Below are 23,811 nucleotides of genomic sequence, written 5' to 3'. Positions count from 1 at the left end.
GTTTGGGAGGATTTTGGTGAGCTCAAACACTATGTCGCTTGTAAAAAGTTAAAAAAAGTACTAACTTTTGACAGCTGCAAGTGAGGCTCATTGTCACTATGGAAACGCGACCAATCCGGGTTGCAGAGGTTATATTAACAGTTCCAGGCGGGTACGGGTCTAGTTTGGTTCTCAGCTTTGCAAAACTGGACCCGTGCAGGACTGTGTGTTGAACAGCAGACACACTCTGATCAATTCAATATCAAGGCCATTAAAAGTCAATGGCTTTTCTCCCAATATAGAGTAAGTGAATTGAAGCTCAGTTCAATATGAGTGAATTGAATCTCACGGTTTTACACTGACCTACTCCTCATATTGAAAGCCCATGCCAAGGATTCTGAATGCATTCTTAATTCATCTGTCTCAATTATAAATGTATAATAAATGAAAATCTATAAAGGAATAAAGAAAAAAGTCAGTTTAACTATCAGCAGATTGTAGTCCTTGTGTCTTGGGATTTCAATTCCATCTCCCACCTTGTGACCCAACACACTTTCTAGTCCCTTTTATCATGCAGCGTCCCAAAATCCCCAACCTAATCCTGGCTCATTAAAAAAACAGTCTAGTATTGTTTTCATCTTTTGATGAAAACAGCCCAACAGAAACAACCAAATGATTCATCCATGATCATTGTGGTCCCAAAATACTCGTATCATATCATGTAATATCGTGAAATTCAAATTATCTCGAGGTTAAAGTCAGCATTTGGTTTACTCCTGGATTTTGTTGCTCTGGAGTAGTTGTGGTGATAGTTGGACTTTCACTACAAGTGATAAGGCTGTGTTCATTCATGTAGCAACAGCTCCCCCTACCAGAAGACGAAGATACAGCACTGGTCACTGCATTTCTCAGAGCCAGTGTCTGCAGTGGAATACAGTGAATTTTCTTCAGCATTTGGATATCATTACACTGCAAAAAGATAATATACTGTTTAAATGTTTGTTTACAGTTATATTAAATAAAACAGGGATGAATTTTGATTTGAGATGAACTGATTAAGTGACCTGGCTGCACTCTTTGTCTCTTTTCTCTTTCAGTCTGTGGACTTTGAGACCAAGCGGTCATACACACTGAAGGTGGAGGGGTCCAACCCTCATGTTGACCCTCAATTCCTCGCTTGGGGGCCTTATAAGGATGAAGCCACAATAAAGGTTTGTGCAATTGTGTGAATTTGCACTGCACATGTGCATGTGTTTATGCTGACAGGGACAGTTCAAAATCAAAAATCTGGTGCTGTATATCTGTCTAGATTGCTTTGGTATGAGTTGCCAAGTTTTGGAGGTCATAGAGACGTCTGCCTTCTCTCGAACTAGAGGTGCTCATAGCGTGCATGGAAAATGCATTTCACAAACTCAACAGGAATGTCTCTTTCCAGAAATCATGACCCAGTTACTCAAGATAATGCACAGACCTTCTTGTGAGTAGTTCCATATAGAAACTACATACTGTAGAATGTACAGGAACTACTTTCTTTCTTGTAAAAAGAAAGTAATTACATGAAAGTGCTCTGTGGATTATTATTAGTATCAGTATTTTTTGCAGTTATCACTCACAATATATTACGTATAAACATTGTACAGTATAATATACAATTAATATAAATGATATATACAGTAGAATCATAGTCAAACAGTTTATGTAAGTAATGACTAAAAAGGCACAGGTAGAAGCAATATGCTTATATATGCCTGTCTTATATTTTTTATCACTTTAACCTACACTCCTGAAATGAGGAAAAAAAAAAATCATACACATTTCCTAAACCATTCTTTTGAAAGCCAAAAGTAAGTTACACATTCTTAAATTTATATTAATATTGTTCCATAATTAAACCTCAACAAGAGAAATGCATCTGAAATGTTAAGTCTCTTTTTTTTTATCTTTTTGTACAGTAAACTTTTCTCTAAACACAGTGTGCTCCTGTATTAAATAAAGTACATAGTCAGGGAGTGACTTTGGTGTAGCTTGAACCATTATTTGAGTTATTTTATAATATAGCTAATCATAAAATTTTATACAATTGGATTTCATAAAAAGTGGAGTAGTCTGATCATAGTAACCAGCCCTACTAATAATGCATACTGCTTGTTTTTGTAGTAAAAAATAAGTTATACTTTATAATTAAATGTATGCATAGAATTATGTAGGATTGCTACTGACTGATAATCTACATTTAAATCTGTTGTTTCCATGTTAATTAATGATCAGTCACAACCCCCAGAAATGATCATGAGTAATCAGGTCATGATTTCTGAAGAGACACTGGTGTTGAATTTGGCAAAGGTATTTTTTGGCACCTTGAGCACCACAAGCTGAGTTTGAACTAGTTCCATTATATTGGAGAGAAGGCAGACAACTCCAACCTGGATGGACAAACAGCCCTACAGTCCAGAGGAAAAACATGTATTTTTGATTATGTGGTAAACTGTCCCTTTAAGGTGAGAAGAACAGTGTGAGTGCATTTGTTTGATTGTGCGCAAGAGGATGTGTGTGTATGACGGCATGAGAAACAGAGCTTGTCTGTGTGTGTAACTAGATAAATATCACAGGAGCCTTTTAACAGTTGGGTGTGTTTGTGTGCCTGCAGATATCAGTGGAGGATGCAGATGAGCCCCCTGTGTTTGTAGCTCCCAGTTACACTTTTGAGGTAGAGGAGAATGCGCCTGAAGGCACCCTGGTGGGACGAGTCCACGCCAAGGACACCGATAATGCCAACAACCCTGTCAGGTAACACAAACGCAGCGATGCGCTCTATATACAAACACAAACACATTTCCCAAGTCAGGCTTGCAGCAGTGGGAGAAATTTGAATTTTCACACGAATGTAAATTCTCATGGAACATTGCCAAAAAAACCACTTTTAAATAGTGTTCCTTCAGCTACACTGAACAAACAATATGACTCAAAGAAGCTTGGCTTTACACTCATATTTTTATGCAGGAAACACAGATTACATTTTAAGAAGTTTTCAATAGAAGAGGGAAGCAAAATAGAATTACAAAAGTGTAGCCAAACAAACAATCACTAGGTCTTTCAACCTACTTTAACTCTAGAGTCTAAACTTAGTATTGTAAGAATTAAACATATATTATATATATTTCCCATATAAAGTGATTATGCATTAGCTTACAGTTATGTGTAAAGGCAGCCCGGTCTCATTCTCAACCCCTCACTGACTTTATTTTTGCAAGTCACCTAAGCGACTTCATGTGATGTATGAAACACAGCCTAAAAAAACATTTTTCCGGCCATGACAGATTCAGATGCTAAATGTTACCTTGTGCTTCAGTATCAGTTTCCAAGGGGCGGTGAAAAATCATCAGTATGTGATGAGTTGAGATGAGAATGGGTTGATACAGGTAAACTATCAAGATGGAAAAGTTATCTTTCTTTTTTGGTTGCTAAATTATCCCACAGTAATCTAACAGAGTTCCTAATGTCCCTTTTTAACACTATGAGGGTTGCTACATCTTAAATAGCAGCTGCTATTTGATTAAATGGATCAATTCAGCTTTTCATTCAGAGAATGAGGGTATCTAATGTCTTATAATACAAGCTATAAATATGTTGTAATACACATTTATATACAACAATTAAATTTTCTATGAGACAAAAAAATAAACCTCAACTGTCCAATTTACTCAAGATTAAAGTGTAAAGTAATGAAGCCTGGAATGATCTGAGGCACCACTCATCTTCATCAGGGCATAAAGAGAACAATAAGGAACAGGTGTGTTATAAAAAAAAAATAAAAAAAAAAAAAGCCAAACCATTTTCTATTAATCGCTCAGTCCTGATGTGTAAGGATTGTCCACTTTCCCAGGGAACAGTTGAGTATCCTTTTCTTCACCTATTATCATATTAAACTGAATATCTTTGTGTTTCAGACTGACATAAGACATTTAAAGACGTCACCTTGGATTTTCAGAAACTGGGATGGGCATTTTTTAAAAGTCACAGCCTTAGATTAAAGATGACAATAAACTTCAGTCTTTGTTGTTATTTGATATCCACTAATAAGTTAAACAGTTTGCACAGGGGCAAGTAAAAATTGACTTTGGGCATGGATGTGTGTTAATTCTCCGTTATAGGTACATGATCCCTCGGTATACAGATGTGGAGCAGTTCTTCAGCATCAACTCAGAAGACGGCATTATCACCACGACAAGACCGCTGGACAGAGAGACACAAGCCTGGCACAATATATCTGTGTCAGCCACAGAAATAGGTGTGTATGCACACACACACACACAGACACACATCAAAATACAGAATGAATCTGATGAATATGATTGAATATGAAGTGACACATTGGTTTTGAGACCGTCAGCACTTATGTCTTGTTATTTTCAGCCATTTTGGGACAATAGTCAGTTATAGGGAGCCTGTATTTGATCTTTGCTCTTGTGCAATTTGTGCTTGTGAGTGTAGTGAAGAGTACACTAATCTACATAGGATGAAAAGACAAAGTCAAAGATGAACGAGCAGATGGAAAAATCCCAGACGCCACCAGGCTGTACATTTGCTCGGATTCAGAGCCCAACCTGTCGTTCTGTGGTGCTGGATCCACTCCATGACGTCTTATATACAAAATCTATGGATCCAAGCTGCTGCCTTTCTTTATTTTTTTTCCCTTTTGGGTGGAACTAAAGTTTTCACTGTGAATGTCAGTGAAGAGCTGCCTAGACCTTGGGAAACTAATTATATATTCAGCTTCGGCGAGGAGAGATTGGCTTCATGCACATCCTTGGTGATGTTATTTTTGTCCAGCTGTTAACACAGTTGGTGTTCAGTGTTTGGTGTCTACGACCAGCGCATGCAATTGTTACATTCGTGTGCAGCTTGTACTCGGGTTGTAATGATACCAGAATTTTAAACTTTAATAACATACTTGCGTTAAAAAAAAAACATTGGTACAGAAAAAGTCCCTGAACACTGTTTGATTTTCTCGTCCTACAATCCAAATTTCAGACACAAAAATAGATTAAACTGAACAGAGATCTAACATATTTTCTGTTTTATAGCTTTGGTACTTTTTATGCTATCCAATGTTAGTATTGTATTGTTTTAAACACATGGTAGTGAAAAAGTATTGATACTTTTGACAACTTTAATTCATACATGTCTTCATGTAAAGTTTTGCTCAGAAAATTAAACAAACACTGCTGAACTGTTGTGTCATCTAGAATTAGACTCATAAATTCTGGCCAAATCTGTGCCAACTATGATTTAAAGCATGGGTGTTCAACAGGGAGTCTTTAGAGTTACTGAAGGGGGGGGGGGGGACCTAATTATTGTTTGGTGAAGATAAATCAGCCACCCATGAATTCTTTTGCAATCAAGTAGTACTGGGTATTGTTGGTACTTAGTGCCTTTAAGGTATCAACTGAAATAACATCAAAACTTTCTCTTCTTGAAAAAAAAAAAAAAGACTACTTACTGCAGCCAATCACTGTAAGCATTACTTTATGGGTACTGGTATTGTAACTTTTTAAACTATACCCAGCACTACAATCAGGTGAGATAACTAACCTACTAAATTACTGTGCAGCACCTATCCATAACGGTGAACTAGTTAGCTACATATTTTTGAAAGTTATTGTTGAATTATTATGACGAGTGTACAGACACTATTGTTAGAAACAGTGAATCGTTTTGTAACTTCACGAGCAAGACGTACCACATCTCGAAAAAACCACTGGCAAAAGTGCAGAAAGTGAGGCTAATTCAGCTAACATTAGCCATGTTACAACTGCTGCTGACTTGGCAAAAATATTCAATGAAATATATGTCATATAGGGGGTCCCTGCTCAGTCACCTCTATCAGCTAAGGGGGCTATGGCCTGAAAATGTTTAAAATCTCAAGTTTATTCTGTTAGTTTTTTTTATTGGATACACAAAAGACACAGAGACAAAAAAAAAATCTGACAAAATGAAAGAAAATGTGAAGGCTGAATACAAACAGCTGCTGAGGCACCACTAAAGTTTTAACTGTCAATAGATTTCAACTGTTGGCTTGAATTTATTCCTGAGTGATTGAGGTGGTTACAGCACAGAAGGTTGGTAGGCAGATCCTCAGTGACACAAAAACTAAACCCTGACGCAGTGAAAGAGGAGTGAAAAACTGAAGCAAAAACAGTCGAGGCACCACTAAAACCTTTAACTGTCCATCTCCACCACAAACACTCCTGCTAACTACACAGATAGAGTGAGGGGAGAGAAGAGGAGAATGCCAGTAGACCCGCAGGCCCTCCGGAGCGCGCTCTCTCTCTCTCTCTCCCTGGCTTCAACCCCACAAACCCTCCAGCCAGCGAGCCACAGGGGCCCCACCCTGGTATTCTGTGGTTGGGGCTCGAACTAGCAGAGCGCCGCGTGGTTTCCCTGTGGCGTGCTAGACGCCAGACGGCCAGATGGAAACGGGCTCGCCGCCCACAAAGCTAGGACCATTGCAGGCTACGCTAACCGCTTACAGGCCCTGGGAAGCTAAATAAATGCCTCGTAATGACAGGGTAGTGGAAAAATCATACTGACTAGAATTGCAAATATGCAAAGCAGCACAGTGTAGAAATGGATAGTTGTTTATTTCTTTTTCTGAGATGAATGGATAGATTTAAAAATACACCGTTCTTTCTCAGTCTTTCTCAGTTAATATTATGGAATAATCAGGAGCTCAGGTTTTCTGTATGTGTCTATTTTGGCTTTTTAGATATAATTGTGTCTGCATCACAACATTTTTCTTCATTTTAATCTCCAGCAGACATAACTTGACATTTGTCACTTTTGCATATCAAAATGGTTTTGGCGAAAAAGTGTGGGAGCAGCCTAACTAAGTGGCACACTGTCTGACTGGATATTTTGATGTCTCACAAACTCATGTCTGTAATTTCTGCAAATCAAAATAACAAATAGCTGGCTGAGTGGTTGACTGATTGACAGGCAATCTTGCTGGAAAATATTAATAGTTAGCTTTGTGTTCAGCCAATGCCAAACATGGATTAGAATGCAGACAGACAAGCAATCACACACATACACACGCTCGAGCACAAATGACATTCAGTCTTTAATGACTTTGACACTGCTTTGAATTTTTGTGTGCAACAGAATGTTGATGATGATTTGCCCTGTACTCTGTGTGTGTGTGTGTGTAGGAGGCCACCACCAAGACACCAAAGTTCGTGTTAATATCAAAGTAAAAGACGTGAATGACAACGCCCCAGAGTTTGATAACAACAATGAAGTCCTCATGTGTGAAACCGTCGCCCCAGGAAAGGTACGTCCGTCTGTTTGAGAGTATGTATGTGTGTCAGAGATGGGGACTCGACTCATACTTGTGGCGCACGCAGACTTGAGACTTGACTTGTCATCAAAAGACTTAAAACTTGATGTGGATTAGAGATTCTGAAACAGTAAAGAGTCTTTATTTTATTTTTTGGTGACTTAACATTAAGAAAATGATGAGCTGAATATCATTACGCAGTTTTATTAACGTGTAATATTACGGACAAGCAACAACACACAGCAAGTACACCTTAAGCTGCTGTGCTGTTTGTCATAACCTTTTGTTATAATAACTAAAAAAAAAGCCAAACAAAAAAGTCACTAAATAACACCTGTGGAGTTGAGGGATGCTTGATCGGCCACATCCAACTTTATCAGGGACCTGAAAATAAACCTGGATAAATGTTACAAGTTAACATGAAAGTTAACGTTAATGCGCATATGGACGGTGAGCAAAGATGTTGAACTCAGTATCACCTATGTTAGCGTGGTTCTCCATTACATTGCCATGCGCTGAATATTTCAAAAAGGTAATTGTTTTTTTTTATTTGCCATACTTGTTTAAAACTGCAACAAAAAAACATAATGGTGTGGCAAATAATCACTGCGACTCTTCTGCAAATTTGGCTTATCGCTGTGGCTTTCCATGAGGTCCAATCATATCAGTCCCCTGTGCAAACGTCATAATTGTACAGTATGTCTTAATGAACCATCTCACTTCAGTTTTTATTTCTTGTATTTAACTTTTTTATTTTAGTCTTTTACTGAGCTTGTTGTTTCTGACTGAATTTAAGCCCCAAACAGATTTAGCCTCTTAGTCGAATACCCTCCCATGTGCACTTTTTCATTTACAAATAAAGCATATTTTGTTGGAATTTCAGTAATCCTGAAATTTGGTAAGATTATTTAGAAAAATTAGAACAGATTGAGTTTTTATTCTACCTGGAATAAGTTGCCTTTGATTTTTACTGATACAAAAATAAAAAACAAAAACAAAGAATTTTTACTTCCTGTCACAATTTAATTGCAAAAAAATTTTTTTTTTTCTAATTTAGAAAACATGCTGTGAAATCACACCAAAAAAAGCCAGCAAAATCCTGAAGGGACTGATTAATGCTGAAACAATGAATTATTAATTATTTTAGAGTATTATTGTGCCAAACGGGTCCCTGTTTATGTTAATACCACACATTCTTTGAATTACTTATGCATATACAGTTTTCTAATCAGACTGGATAAGCAGCAGATGACTGAACACTCATTACAACCAGAGACTTAAGACTTGACCTCACAGACTTTAGACTTCACTTGGTTTTGCAAAAACTGTAAAAAATATAACATTTACCTACAAACAGTATTTTACATCTGTGTGTTTGTTTCTGATTTGTGTGTGTGTGTGTGTGCTTTAGGTTATTAAAACAGTAAGTGCAGCGGACAAAGATGAGATGGCTCACAGACAACACTTCACATTCAGCCTCGCTCCAGAAGTCGCCCACAACAACAACTTCTCCCTCACAGACAACAGAGGTAGATGACCTTTCGAATATTATTCTTTTTGCGTCTCCCACCTCTTTTGTTTCTTTTCATTTCTGTCTTTCTTTCTGTTTATAACCCCTCCTAGCAGCCGATATTAGTGTTTCTTCATCTGTGGTGTCTTTCTCTCTCTCTCCCCCTTTCACTGAGATTAGATCAAAGCATAAGCAGATGGAGGCTTACACTACCTTGTAGAAAGCAGCAGGTGCTCTGAATCTCTCTCATACACACACAAATGCACACGTGTCCTGCGGGCTGTATTAATTGCAGTGGGGTCTCTGTCCGTCTGTACATATATCTTAGGGGGCCAACTGATTGAATTAAGTTTTGTGAGTACTGGGAGAGTGACTAAAATAAAGAAAATAAGACAGAGGAAGAGAGAAGCAAGGGGAGAAGAATATAAATAGCTGCCATAGCTATAGGTATCTATATTTGTGTATGTGTAGATGTGTAGAGCATTAAACATGAAAGTGCAAACATGAATTTGTGTTGGGCTGAGTTTCATAGCATCAACAGCAGGAAGTTTGGGATCTGAGGAACCTATCAGACACTATACTGTAAAATCAGGAAGTGTATCTTTATTTAAGGATGCACATTTTTTTTTTCTGATCTGATTCCGATACCTTAATTGGATATCTGCTGATACTCATAATAAACTGATACCAGCACCCTTTTTTCTTGATTATTATTATCATTATTATTATTAGTAGTAGTAGTATAATAGTAGTAGTAGTTGAGGTAGCAGCAATAGCGGCAGTAGTAGTATGTTTAAGATTCCATAAGGCTGAAACTGAATTTCAGTTAAGTGGTAAAATGTTCTGTCTCAGTTGATGCAAATTCAGTTTTAGTTTTCGCTATATGGAAAGCTTGCATAGTTTGTGTAATGTAACTTGTGAAATGGCATCCTCCAACCATTGTGGGATGCTGTAGGATTGTGCAGAGTAGCCATTAAGAGCACCAATCATCTCTCAATTTGCAGAGTATTAATAAATAGATAACACACTTGGCTGTGGAATCCAGATTGGAACATGTATCTGTGACCTAAGTCCTGAGACACCTGATCAGTGACTTCAATATTGGGCCCCGATACCAAAATTGGATCAGACAGGTTCCTAGAAACCACAATATAGACAAACACGGATAGATGGATGGATGGATAGATGGATGGCTGGATAGACAGACAGAGACAGATAGATGGATAGATAGAAACTAGTCATCTCCATCTGTCCATGTACTCTCAGATGCCTCAGATCCACACCCATACAAACACACACACACAGCTGTCAGGGAGTACCAGTGTTGGCAGGAGGCTGATAGCAGCAGATGACAATGACATCAGCAACCGACAGCGTGGCAGGTTATCTTCAGTCTCTTTTGTGGTTGTACCCTCCCAAGTTTTTTTTGGTTGTTGTTTGACTTGTTATCTTTATCTTGTTTTGTTTGATTTATATTTGCCTGTGCTACTTTACTTAATGAATGCATGTTGTGTATGTTTTATGCTTCTTTGCCTTGTTCAAGCCCTTTATGTTGTTACTATGTTTCGTACTTTATAAAAGGGTAGATTCATAGAAGCAGTGGGAATAAACTCAAATCATTTCGCAATACAAAAAAAAGTAGGTGGCAAGAAGGGGAAATACTGTTGTTGGTGAATACACAAAAATAAATACGCAATGCACAAAAATGTCACAGCTTTTAGGTTTCAGTTAATGAGTAAAGAGTAACTAAATCCCCAAACCACTTTTTTCAATTGAAAATCAATGTCTGTGACTATTTAATAGTGTTGTTGATTGAGGTCCAAATCCTGACATTTTAGTGCAAAGCATTTGAATTCCACTTAATGTGTTATAGATATGCATAGTGACTGCCCTCTACTGGTTGAAATCATGCTACTGCAATTGAATTTTGTTATTGGTTGATCTGGTGGCAGGGGAACTATGTGGTGGCAGCTTTCACCCCCAAGCACCCCCCCACCCGCACCCACCCACCCTGATGTTGTGAATGTGGCCCCGCCTTGTAAGGCCCCTAAGCACCATGTGCAGAAACCAGTTGCGATGCTTTCTCTATCCACTAGGACAGTTTCACTTCAGGTTTGCCCAGATACAGAGCATACTTTTAGTGAAGTGCTTTTTATTATTATAGCATAAGGTCATGAAAATATGCTGAAACTTTTTGTAAAACATTGTTATAGATATTTGCTTTCAGCCATCATAAAAGTCAGCTGCACTCATTTGTGTAGCAGTATGCTCAGACCTGAGGGTGTAGTTAAACTTCAAGGTTAAAGTTAGATCTTAAGGTTAAAAAATAAATACCAACCAGGGCCCTTATAAACATAGTACTACCAGTAAATGTGTGTTTGTAAGACTGCAAAGTTTGTCCAAGAGTAAATCTGTGTATATTCAATGTAATTTTCTGTTCACTCAACAATTCAAAACTATTTTTCTTACATCGCTCCAAGTGCTGTGTTCAGTGGAGTACATTAGCTTTGATATTTCACTTATATTGCTCTGTAATGTATTTTTAATATAAATGTAAGAGACTGTTTGCTTAGTGATGAAGCTTCTGAAATGCCCCCGAAGTACCTCATCGCTTCCTCTGTCTGCAATAAAGCTTATGTGACATTAGAGAGAATTGTTTGGATGGGGAGGAAGAGGGAGGCAGACAGAAGCAGAAGCAGAGCTCGTAGCCAGTCCATGTCAGAACAGCACTAACAGTGGCTTTTGATTACATTTCCTCCTCAACTGATGAATGGAACCACTATTTAACAGGAATTTAATGTCACCAAAGTCACACCTCATTGGCTGTTATGTGTGTACAATATGTGTGTTTCTGTGTGTGGATGGATGTCATTGCATGTGTGTGTGGACAATGATAAAGAAGGAAAATGTGTGTATGAGCTCCTCAGAGGCAACAAGGAAAAAGTTCATTATATGTGGTTTTGCACATGTAGGCCTGTGTTAGCGTCTAAGTGTGTGTGTGTAATAAACTCCAAGCTATGACAAAAGTCGCTGGTATTAGCAAACTCAGAAGTATATACTTACTGCCCTTTATACATTCCTGTTCTTCACTCTTAGCAGTAAGGATTCCAAAAGGGTTCTTCCTGAGGTTCTACCCAGAGCCATTTCTTTTGGGTTCAGTTGGGAATTTTTTTATAAAAAAATATAAAAGGTGCTCACATTAGAACCCCCTAGACGGTATCTTGTTAAAGATTCTGAATATTCTGGGAAGAAGGGGAACCACTCACAGTGGGTCCTGAGTGAAACCTTTCACAGATGGTTCTAGATATAACCCTTTAAGTTGGGTTCTAGGTAGAACTCTGAGGTTCCATCTGGTTCAAATAATTCTAAAAAGTTCTTGGCACTGCCACCAAAAATAAACTGGTTCAGACCCAGAAAAGTTGGTTCTCATCTGGAACCAAAAAATAGCAGGTTTTCCTTGGGAACCAAAGGTTCTATAGGTTGTGTACTATGCGACCTCTGTTGATAAAATCATGTATTATACTGGTTCTACTCAAGACTGCTGGAAATGTAGGTTGGTTAAGAAGATGGCACAAACGTTCCAAGGATCTTGAATGGAAGTGGTTCAAGAACCAAATATTTTTTGTGGAACCTTAAGAAAAGGTTCTTCCAAAAAGGGGTCTCCTATGGGTACAAGTCAAATAACCCTTTTTGGTTCTAGTTTGCACATTTATTTCTAAGAGTGACTGGTAGTGTACAGTTTATATGATTTCACCTGCTCATCTTTCTCTCTGCTAACCAACATATTTATCTCTGCCTCCGCAGACAGTACAGCCAGCATCTATGTTCTCCGTAAAGGATTCAGCCGTCTGACCCAGGACGTTTACTACCTTCCCATCGAGATCAACGACAACGGTTTCCCCGCCTTGAGCAGCACCAACACCCTGACCATCAGAGTCTGCTCCTGCGACAGTAAAAATACCATCCTGTCCTGTAATGTGGAGCCTTACGTCTTACCAGCTGGTCTCAGCACTGGGGCACTGATAGCTATACTGGCCTGTATTGTCATTCTGCTGGGTAAGGAGCTGATATTTTGCTTATTTTGATTTGTTGAGTTTAGGAGCACCATAAGGGATTACAGAAGATTACATTGTTGAGGCATGAAATTCCAATTGGTTGTCTGACAAAGATCATCTAGCAGTGGTTTTACAGAATGAGTCTTTTGATCAAGTCTGCCAACTTGCTGTCCTAATAATACCAAACATGCCTGATATTTATTGTGGCGCTCTGAGTCAGGCTGCCCACCTCCGTTAATGTCCAATTGGAACTGCACTGCATCGTTTGAGCTGCTGTTAACATTCAAGGTCCTGGAGTCAGTTGTGCATCAGCAGCTACAGCATCTTGCGTAATCATGTAATGTGGGCACATTGTTTTCTGAGGGACAATCTGTTTCCTTGTTTTTTATTTATTTTTTTGTGATTATGTGTATAATGTGCTTTCAAAAATGTGTCTCCAGTCTTAGTTTTGTTCCTCAGCCTCTAGCAAAACCCCATAAACCCACAATGCAACTGTCACCTGTTCTCCTTATGTGAATAATGCAATGTTCTTGCACATTGTATCATAACAATTTGAGTTTAAGCTGCATACGATCCATAGTACTACAAAACTGAGAGTCTTTTAGAAGTCTGACATGTTGATAACCACCTGCAATTAAAATGGCATGTGTGTGTATAGCACAATACAATAATGACATTAATTAAACTGTCCAAGGTCTAATTACACTATCCCCCACAGTGCATACTAATTACCTAATGCTCGCTTTCCTCCTTTTTCACAGAGATTGTGTGAGCACGGTTATATAATCACTACATGCTGAACAGTTTTTGAATTGTGTGTTTCTCTTTGGCAGCAATAGTGGTGTTGTTTGTTGCACTGAGGCGTCAGAAGAAGGAGCCATTGATAGTGTTCGAGGAAGAGGACATCAGGGAGAATATTATCACTTATGACGATGAAGGAGGCGGCGAGGAGGACACGGAGGCTTTCGACATCGCTACACTGCAGGTATGAAGAGGGGAGCTGTGGCAATAGTTTTTTGTCTGTTTTACTGAAGATTAGTGTTGTCATGATAACAAAATTTTGACTTTGATACCAATACCAAACTTAGCATCACAATACTCAATACTAAAATGATACTTGATACTTTAAACAAAACTGGTTCAATACTTCATACCTAATATATCAGAAACATAACGTCCACACGGCTTAATGATGACATAGCTAATGCTAGTAGGTCTGTGCTGTTTGTACAAGTTGAAAATTTTCACCTTAAGTGAAAAATCAGCATGTATCGTGGGGCTTTAAGGAGCGTACTGAGAGGAAAGAGGCACTGCTCTCTGACAGACAGCTGCGGAGCTTTAGAGCCTTGGAGGTGAGAGCCGAGTGCTTCAGGGGAGAGAGACAGAGCTTCTTGGAGGAATAATAACCACAACATCAGATTCTGTTCTGATCTGATGCCCTTTACTTCATGAATGCACAGACAGATGGAGAGGGAGGGGAGAAACTGGAGGGAAATAAAAGGAAGAACCAGAGTGTCTGAGTGCGGAGCTCAGTCAGAGACTGAACTGAACACAAACATACATCCTCTGTGCCTGCACAAAGTGAAAATTCACTTCACTTCCTGTACAAACACACAAATATTGACCCAGAACACATGCTAAAATTTTGTAAATACTGTTTTTAACAAACCGTATCAAAAAAGTACACAGATTTTGGTATACCATGCAACACTAAAGGAGATAATAGGTACAGAAAATGAAGGTAAGGATGAAGAGGCATGATGATGAAAAGGTATGGGTCATCACAAGTCTTTTGATTGTATTAACAGTAAGCCAAAATAATAGATCCAACTGGTGTAATGTTGAGTCAAACTAAGAATATAAAAGTATTCTAACTTTGCTCATATTCAGCTGTTTTTTGTCAATATCCGATGATAAGTAGCCAATCCACCAGCTAATAAATGCATGTCTTCTTTCTCATTCTCCAGAGCTTGTAAAGTCTCTTTATAGGCTTATCTGACTGTTAAATTTTAAAGCAAGATGCTCTCTTTCTAATTGTTCAGAACCCAGACGGTGCCAACGGCTTCCTGCCAAGAAAGGACATCAAACCAGAGCTTCAGTATCCCATCAGGCCTGGCAGCGGCCGTCCTGCAGCCAACAGCGTTGATGTTGATGACTTCATTAAGACTCGAATCGCAGAGGCCGACAGTGACCCAACTGCACCTCCTTACGACTCCATTCAGATCTACGGATACGAAGGCAGAGGATCATTGGCTGGCTCATTGAGTTCCCTCGAGTCTGTCACAACAGAGTCTGACTTGGATTATGACTATCTGCAGAGTTGGGGGCCGAGGTTTAAGAAGCTGGCGGATTTGTACGGGACCAAAGACTGCTCCATCCATGATGGGGATGACGGCGAAGACTCTTAACAGTGGTCTTACTTAGTGGACGCCCCCGATTTCTGATTTATTGATTCCACGAGGATTAGTTAACTGAGGGTTAACTCTCCTCAATACCCAATTGTTACCAACCTGATCAGTTCATGCCAATTTGTCAACGGACATTAACAGCTCTCCCTCCTGTGGCGCCTCCCTGGTCCTCCAAGATGATTTGTTAATGAACACATAATGAATGCTTGGACTCAATCCGCTCCCGGCTTTTCCCAAGTCTTTCCTTTCCCTCCGATGTCTCTTTCCCGTCTCTTTCTACAGACTGAGCATTGCAGGGCTGGGAGATTTGTTATGTCACCTGTTTGAAAGTAAATTGTTGGGGAAAAAATGTTGCTGTACGATCAAAATGACTTGCTTCTAGCTAACTGTTTAGTTTATTAGAGGTTCTATATACTTTTGTGGACTGGATTCACGTACTTCCTCAATGGTTCCTGAGAGAAATGTTACTCCCTTCACAGGTTCCTGAGCAGGGTTCGTTTCCCCTCAGTTGCTCTCTTTGTGGTGTATGTTAAGAACACACAGCAAGACAGGCAAATTAAGAGAACAGGTTAGTATGGGATTCAGCAACCACCTGATGTTATGACAGAGAAATAAAAGGCAATGAAAATGTGGCAGTAGGATCAAACAGCCGAAACAAAACTTTTTTCAAATTTGTTGTTGTGTGTGCAGAATTCAGCAGGTACTGTGGTTTAAATAGCGTGACAGACTCTGGGTTGTTGATACTCTGAAGACGCTCGCAGCATCTTCACAGTATGGTGGCCTTATAATAAATAAACAACAACTCCAGGGGTTAACACAACAAGTGTAATGATAGAGACCGCTAGCTTCAGTAGCTACACACAGAAAAACCAACACACGAGGACTGAGTATCTGTGAAAAACGCTACACAAATACCTTTTTTTTCTACTCCCAAAAAGAGACAGACTCAACGTGGATCCGACTTTAAAAGAAAAAAAAAAAAACTGTGGATGATTCTTTGTTTTCATTCTTCACTGCAGAGAAGACGTGAAAAGAAAAGCTGCCCTTCTCCCCCATCCACGCCCCATGTGTCCCCATTCCTCCCATCAACAATCACGCCCCATAACCGAGTCCACCAATGAATGATCACTTCCTCATTCAGAGTCCACCAATGATGATCAATCACAATGAGTAAAAACCTGTGAGCTCGAAAAATCGCCTTAAACTTAATGGACACTCTTGCAACGCAGTGCATTCTCTTTTTTTCTCCTTTTGTTTCTTTTTGTAACTTGAGAAGTATATTCAGAAAGCAAACTATTCTCCATGTTAGGTATGTACAGAGCAATGTGCAGACATGTGATATATCACTTTGAGGATCCAACTTGCGCCTCGTGCACTCTTAAAACTGGATGTGCTCTCTCTGCCGGTGCGTTAAATGTAGACCGGGAAAATGTGCATTGTGTTTTTTCCCAACACCAGCTATGTTAGGAGCAACATCTGTTGTATCAACATGTGTTGCTCTTTAAAGCGACAGTTCATCCCAAAATCAAAAGTACATATTTTTTCTTCTAGCCTGTAGTTCTATTTATCCATCTATGTTGTTATGGTATGAGTTGCCAAAGTTTGAAGATACCAACCATAGAGATGTCTACCTTCTCTCCAACATAATGGCACTAGATGGAACTTGGAACTTGTTGTGTTCAAAGCGCTAAAAAGTTCAGTTTCATGTAGGAACTATTTTCTTTTGAGTAGAAAGAAAGTAGTTCTAGTACATTCTACTGTAGAAAGAAAGTAGTTCCAACATGAAACTGATCCTGACAAGATCTCTGGATTATCTTGGTTAACCAGGCCTTGATTTCTGGAAAGAGGGATTTTTTTAAACTTTTTTTTTGTTTGTTTTGGTGCTTTGAGCACCACTAGCTGAGTGCCATTTAGACCCTATATGCTGAAGAGAAGGCAGACACCTCTACAGCCGACATCTCCAAAATTTAACAACACACGCAAAAACAATCTAGATGAATAAATAGCACTACAAGTAAGAGGGAACGTGTGTTTTTGATTAGGGGGTGAACTGTCCCTTTAAACATAAAATGTGCCCATTGGAAAATAACACAAGGTGTGTTTTATGACCCACATATACGGAAAGGTTGAAAGCAGAACATCCTTTTTAAGCGTGTTGATTCTTGTTCAATCTCTTTTTTAATGTTATTATATTATGATTATTATTGTTGTTTTTTATTATTATTATTATTATTATTATCATTATTATGACAATAATTGTTCTTTCTTTGGCTGCAGCTACACAGGAACAAGTTCATGTTTAACTCTTTGCAGTGATTTGATGTTCTTATGGGTGTCTAAATATGGGGAGACCACATGCTATTCCATTTTCATTTTTGGATAGCTATAAGAAACATGCTGCCTAAAGTTAAATATCTGCTTTGGTTTATGCCTGTGTGAACACAACTTCTCTCATTTTTTTGTTTGTTTCTGTTTCATTTTTTTTCATTATCTGGCGTTTCTTCGTTCTTTCTCCCTGTTCAAGAGGAAAACTAGCAATCTGTGTTTGTTGCAGTGAGAGAACGCCTCGTTTTTATTCTCTGTCAAGTTTTATGGTACCGATTTGTACAATTTTAAAAGTTCTTATTTTAGTATACATGCAGAATATTCCAGTATTACAACAAAAAACATGTTAAGAAGATAAGATTAAAAAATGTTACAGCATCACACTTATATTTTCTGAACATTGTACTGTTGCTTTACTATGTGCTTCAATCTCCGAAGCGAAAAAAAAACTTTGAAATAAATGCTCTTTTTATAAAATGATATTGCCCTGTGGGAGTAAACTTTGTGTTAGTTTTAGATACTTCACTGTTTACATTTTTATTGAACTGACACCCATTAGCTCATGCAGTGACAAGAACGGATATTTCATGTCAGAGATGGTGAGGACAAACAACATGCCTTCCTCCTCATCACTACAACTGTGTTGTTTTATGTGTTGTCTGACTAGTCTATACTATACTATAGACTATAAGCATAGTAAAAGCTCTGTCTCTTGCCTGAGGCATACAGTGCAAGGGGAGAGACAGAGATGCTGTGCTGCTGCCAGAGGAGAGCTGACTAAGATTACAGCATGCATGGGAATAAATTACTAAATAATAGATATGTGTATATTTTTCACTTTTCACAGGCTCATCGTCTGATTAACCCACTAGATTTGCTGCCAGTTACTTAATTCATATAATAAATATTTTGTCAGTAAAAAAAAAACCATGTCTATAGTTAGGTAGTGGAACAGACCATTGTGAATCATTTGAGGGGGTTGAGGGAAAGAGACAAAGATGTTTTTATTTAAAAATTGAGCCAAAAAAAAAGAAAAAAACACGACAAAATGCAGCCAGACTCACGTTCAGTCAAATGCATGACATTCATGAGTTGTGCACTGAAAGAACAGCAAAAACTGCTGTACCTTTCTTTTAACAAAACCACTCAAATCTGCCTTTACATCAGTCATCTTACATATGGGACAGTTTGTTTGGTAATGAGAGGAAATTACAGTTTAAAAGAAAGGCTATGACTCCATTCAGAAAAAGACCGCCCCTCAATTCATTTCAATGAGACCTGTCCAGCAGCACACCTGAACCTGTCTGTGTGGGCAAGGGGATGCAGTGACCTATTAAATACAAGCAAGGCCAATTACTTTTATGTTTGTAAAGCTGTATTTCTACTGTTTACCTCACAGTTGTCATGATGAAAGATAAAACTATGACCACTGTCATACTTTTCCGTAAGTGTTATATATTTTTTTTGTTGCTGTTTTATCCTTATTTAAATATGAACAAATTCTTATTTACATGGGCGGCCTGGCCTCAAAATTACCTACAAAACACTCTTATGGCATCTGAAAAAGCATTTAAACTTGACTTCCTGGATCAAATTTTACATCTCAACAATAACTGAAACAACACACTCGCACCATCGCAGCTCTCTCACGGGGCTGTTTTTGGTCTGAATGCCCCCTAAAGGTCAACAGCTGTGCAGCTGAGGCTGATGGGAATGACATTACTTTGCAAATATTTCTTTAAAAAAAAAAATGAAATGATGAAATCGCTGTTACGGCCTCCATACAAACAAGAAAAAAACAAGGCTCTATAGGGGCAGGAGGCTGCAACATATACAGGACGCCACACCAAAATGTAACGATTTACCCACAAGCTTTATTTACTGAACCCAAAGTACTAAACAAAAGCACAAACAAATTAAAGAGGAAACCAAGGAGGGCTGGAGATCCCGGCCGAAAAGAACAAAAGAGGGAAGATGCTGGGCCAACCACGCAGTGGGCCGTCGCTCCCAACGTCTCCCCCTAAACTACCTAAAACAGAAACTAAACCTAAAATAAACAGACGAGTAATGTAACTACCGGTAATCTCCAGCCCAAACTAACACAACAAATTAAAACAATAAAACCCCAGCACCTAAATGAGCATGGGAGAAAAACCTGCGTTGGGGGAAAGAAAAACAAGGAGAAAGGGGAAAAAACTCCTCACTACCTGTGCTGGTGGCTATGCCATGTGCTGTGCGCCCTGTCTCTACACTCCCTGTCCCTCTTATCCCCTCCTGTCCCTACCTGAGTGCCGATTGCACTCAGGTGCGCAGCAGGCAGAGGGAGGAGGGAGACAAGCCGGACAGAGAGAGAGAGAGCAAACAGGCTGCTGCACGTAACAATCATAAATAAATAATAAAGCCCTTTAAGAGAATTTAGGCCTATTTAGACTATCTATAGTGCAAAGTCCATGGTGCTAGTCTGTTTTAGGTGTAACATTCCCTTTAAGAGCCAGGTGGGCCTGCCTCTGGCCCATTGCTATTTAAATGACAGATTTGGCAGTTTGGAGAAGTGAACAGAGAAAACTCTCCAGAGGAAAGAGAGGAAATCGATTTTAGATAGCTCTGATGGAAGTCAAGATTAACATGGCTGCTTCACTCTGATTAATGTTACTTGTATAAACTTATGTCCTGCGTGAAAGAACAGGACATTATTAACATGAGAGCTGTAAAGTTACAGCTGCTTCACCTCATACGTAACTGTGCAGTGTTTCTCTGTTAATGGGCAGATGCTTCACCCTATTTAACCCATCTGCAATCATCTGCCATTTATTAGAATGTTTATTTAATAGCAGGAAAATACTGCCTCATTGACTTTAGACCAGGTATTTGTTAGTCAATGTAGCTGCTTTCTACAGCAATGTGTCAACAATGTGCTCGACCACACCTCGTACTAAGACCAGCACGCCCATGGGTGCACAGATGGTTGCAAGTACATTTGCTACCTACACGACGTGGGCGCTGGGTGAGAATATGACAAGTACGTTGGTCAGAAAACATCAAAACAGTTGCATCGCCTTTTTTTTTTAAAGCTTTGCAATCAGAATGACAAAAATGTTGTTTTCTTTTTTTACATCGTATTAAACCTTTTTTTTTTTATGTGGGCACAAGAGATACCACAATAAATTATTCAAGAACTGAGTTTTTCTTTCACTTTAATATAACTGATCAAGCCACACAACAGCTTCACAAACACACCTCTGGGAAGAAATTTCAGTTTTCAGTCACGTCTATCATAAAGAAATGTCATGTGCAAACACATGCACATAAAGTATACAACACGCACACACTTTATTCACTCACTCCTCAGGGAGCAACACTGAGAAAGGTCAGGCTGCACTTTGGATGAACAACTAAATAGGTGATATAGAAAGAGAGACAGCAAGGAAACACAAAGGAAGAAGTGAAAGGAAAGAGGGGAAGCCGAGAGAGCAGGGAGCGGAAGAGGGACATGGGATGAGAGGAATGATGCACCAAAATTTTACCTTAGACCATGTTGCAGTGATATTGACATTTTCTAATTCGAACGCGACACTAATATTTCTGCTAAGCTGACCCTGCACACATCTGTTTACCTGGCTTGAATTAAAGTATTTTGCTGTATTCAAGAGGCAGTGTACCGGATCCAATGCCATATCTGCAGTTTTCAATCAGCTGAATACTCAGTGCCTTGGATATTTAACATTATATCACCCTTATCAAGTTTTGAGTTGCCAGGTTTTTTAAACATCCCAACACTCACCCCAAAAACTGCAGCTGACAAGCAAAGATGAGTTGTAAACTAATGCTAACATTAAGTATGTCTCTGTGAAGTTAGCTCCTTGCTTACTTGGCTAAACCAAGCTAAGCACTGGTTTAAACCACTGACTGTAAAAAGGTGGACGAAATCTTCTCCACATGTGATGACTCAAACATCAAAGTACATGACAAAGAAATTTTTCCAAAAGATAATTTCTGTCATTTTAGCTAGGCTGATGATTTGCAGCTGAGCTCTGGTGCAATTGTGTCAGGCAGATGTATGAGGGAATTCGATACCGTGGCTCCAGCCCTGATCACTACGGTGCAGACTTTGACTCCAACTGATGTCACCAGCACAAGATGGCAGCGCTTGTTTCTGGGATATTTTTATACAGCGGCTGGTAAACAAGAGTAAGAAAGATCAAGAGGAAAGGATGAAAAAGAAGTGAACATTTGCGCCACCTGCTAACCGTGGTCCCACTGGGAAGACTGAGGTGGATGGAGGAGGAGGAGGGAAGAGCGGTGAACTTGTGCACCTGACTGAAGATTTTTTTTTTTTTTTGCTGTGTCCCACTGGGAGACAGAGAGAAGAGACAGAGGGAAATCGAAGGAGAATCAATCAAAAAAACACGGAGGACAAGGGAACTATTGTGAGTGCCAGCGAGAGGTGAGAAAGGGGAAAGGAGGGAGGACTGAGAGAAGAGGACGTGGGAAGGAATGCATTTGAGAAGAGGTGAGGATTATAAAGCAGAGAGGAGGATGAGGCAGAGGTGAACTTTTGCACCTGTTTATGCAGACTTAGCATCTCCACCTGGGAGGGAGACAGATGCAAAGACAAGGACAATCAAGTCCAACTACTTTAAGATAGGAAAATTGTGTTTTAATAGGTAATGGGCCAGATGTGATCACATGCGAGTGTGTAATCAGATATTTTTGCGGTTTGAAAAACCATAGGCTGTTACATTAACTACTGTATGAGTATTTTCAAGCACAGCTTAGTCTAAATGGCCAAGATGGAAGCTTTGCTTCTAGTTCTGTTGATTTTGTTTTCAGTTGTGACCACTGGCGTCATCTATAGACGGGGCTGGGGGGGGGGGGGGGGGGGGCCAGTCCTGTTACAAACCAGGAAAAGCCCAGTTGTAAAATTGCCATAAACTGATAAATTCTTTGGCCGTTTGACCATGGACCACAAAGAAAAGTGATAGTTATGTTGTATTATTCTTAATATTGAGAGTTCATACCTGGCATAACAATGCATTTCCAGATGTGCCTTGAGACTTACATTAATGTAGAAAGTTTGTCAAGTTTACAAGAAGGCCCATTTGTCATGTTTCATAAAGTTAAGTCTCAAAATAATTTTTTTTAAAGCGAGTCTGGGGTTACTAGTATGTTCACAAACATCTGCTGCAAGTAAAAGAGAGCCCATACGTAATTTACGAATGTGATATGAGAGACTGGATCTCAAATGTGTCCTGAGAGGGTTCACGCCTGTACTTGTGATCTGATCACCCAAGACACATTTTAATAGCCCCCCCTTTAAGTAAGGTGTCACATAAGGGAAGTGAGAGAAAAGTATCAGCACAAAGCCACAGAAAAAAACAGTTTTTTAAGACTGTGTGCTGCATTTGCTGCCATGCAAGAGAAAAACAGTTACTACAGTGTCTTTCTGCATTCTTCTTAGCAGAGTTGGTCTGGACTGTGAAAAACTAGTTACCAGCTATGAGCCAGGCCTAAAACTAGAGGTCTCCTGACTATGGTTTGGAAGAACGGATCTGGAAATCAGATCAGATCTGGCTTCGCGGGTAGGTTTACAAATGTGCTGAGCAGCAACAACATCTGTGTAACTTATGTACTGAGGAATTAGATCAGATGATTGATCTAAGATGTTTTCTTCTGTGATTTTGCTTTGTTACCAGCAGAAACACTGCACCAGCTGGGTGTGGTTTTAACACCAAGAAGCTTCTTTTGGTTTACGTACATTTGTTTGCTGGTGGTGAGAAAGACAAGTGCTACAACAGTTTTGTTATCTTGGTTCATTTCTGATTGCATAAATCAGCAAACTTTTTAAACAGATTTTATGCATATGGTGGTTCTTTATACTGATGGTTTTCCTAAAGTTAGATTTAAAAAATATCAACATATCATCTTACTTACAGTATCACAATTTATTGCATCATAACCCCTGTATCATGGTGTCATTATCACCAGTTTCTTGCCAATATACAGCCCTGATTCACTGCAACGCCTAATTGTGTCTGAACACAGCCTACATAACCACCCAAAACAGCCCAAACTCAGGTAGTCTTCCAACATGACTTTTTTTTTTTTTTGCCCCTGACCCCAATATTTAACCCAAGTCAATAGCAAAGATTATGACCATTTATTGTACATCCATTCTCTGGTATTTAATCTTGGAAATGG

General features: G+C 39.1%; 1 protein-coding gene across 1 annotated transcript in view; it reads left to right on the top strand.

The window, feature by feature from the left end:
- cdh11 (cadherin 11, type 2, OB-cadherin (osteoblast)) overlaps positions 1–16,985 on the top strand; it is a 130,839-nt gene extending 113,854 nt beyond the window's left edge. Inside the window, exons 9-16 of the mRNA XM_084735322.1 lie at positions 1,077–1,190; positions 2,627–2,766; positions 4,131–4,267; positions 7,188–7,309; positions 8,727–8,844; positions 12,630–12,881; positions 13,714–13,865; positions 14,923–16,985. Coding sequence (XP_084591448.1) covers positions 1,077–1,190; positions 2,627–2,766; positions 4,131–4,267; positions 7,188–7,309; positions 8,727–8,844; positions 12,630–12,881; positions 13,714–13,865; positions 14,923–15,288 — 1,401 coding nt within the window. The 3' untranslated portion in view covers positions 15,289–16,985. The remainder of the gene's footprint in view (positions 1–1,076; positions 1,191–2,626; positions 2,767–4,130; positions 4,268–7,187; positions 7,310–8,726; positions 8,845–12,629; positions 12,882–13,713; positions 13,866–14,922) is intronic.
- Positions 16,986–23,811: the final 6,826 nt, after the last annotated feature.

Source organism: Lutjanus erythropterus, chromosome 14, assembly GCF_056507025.1.
Source record: "Lutjanus erythropterus isolate fLutEry1 chromosome 14, fLutEry1.hap2, whole genome shotgun sequence".
Lineage (NCBI taxonomy): Eukaryota > Metazoa > Chordata > Actinopteri > Lutjaniformes > Lutjanidae > Lutjanus > Lutjanus erythropterus.
Note: the sequence above shows the minus strand (reverse complement) of the source record. Positions and strands in the feature narration are given on the sequence as shown.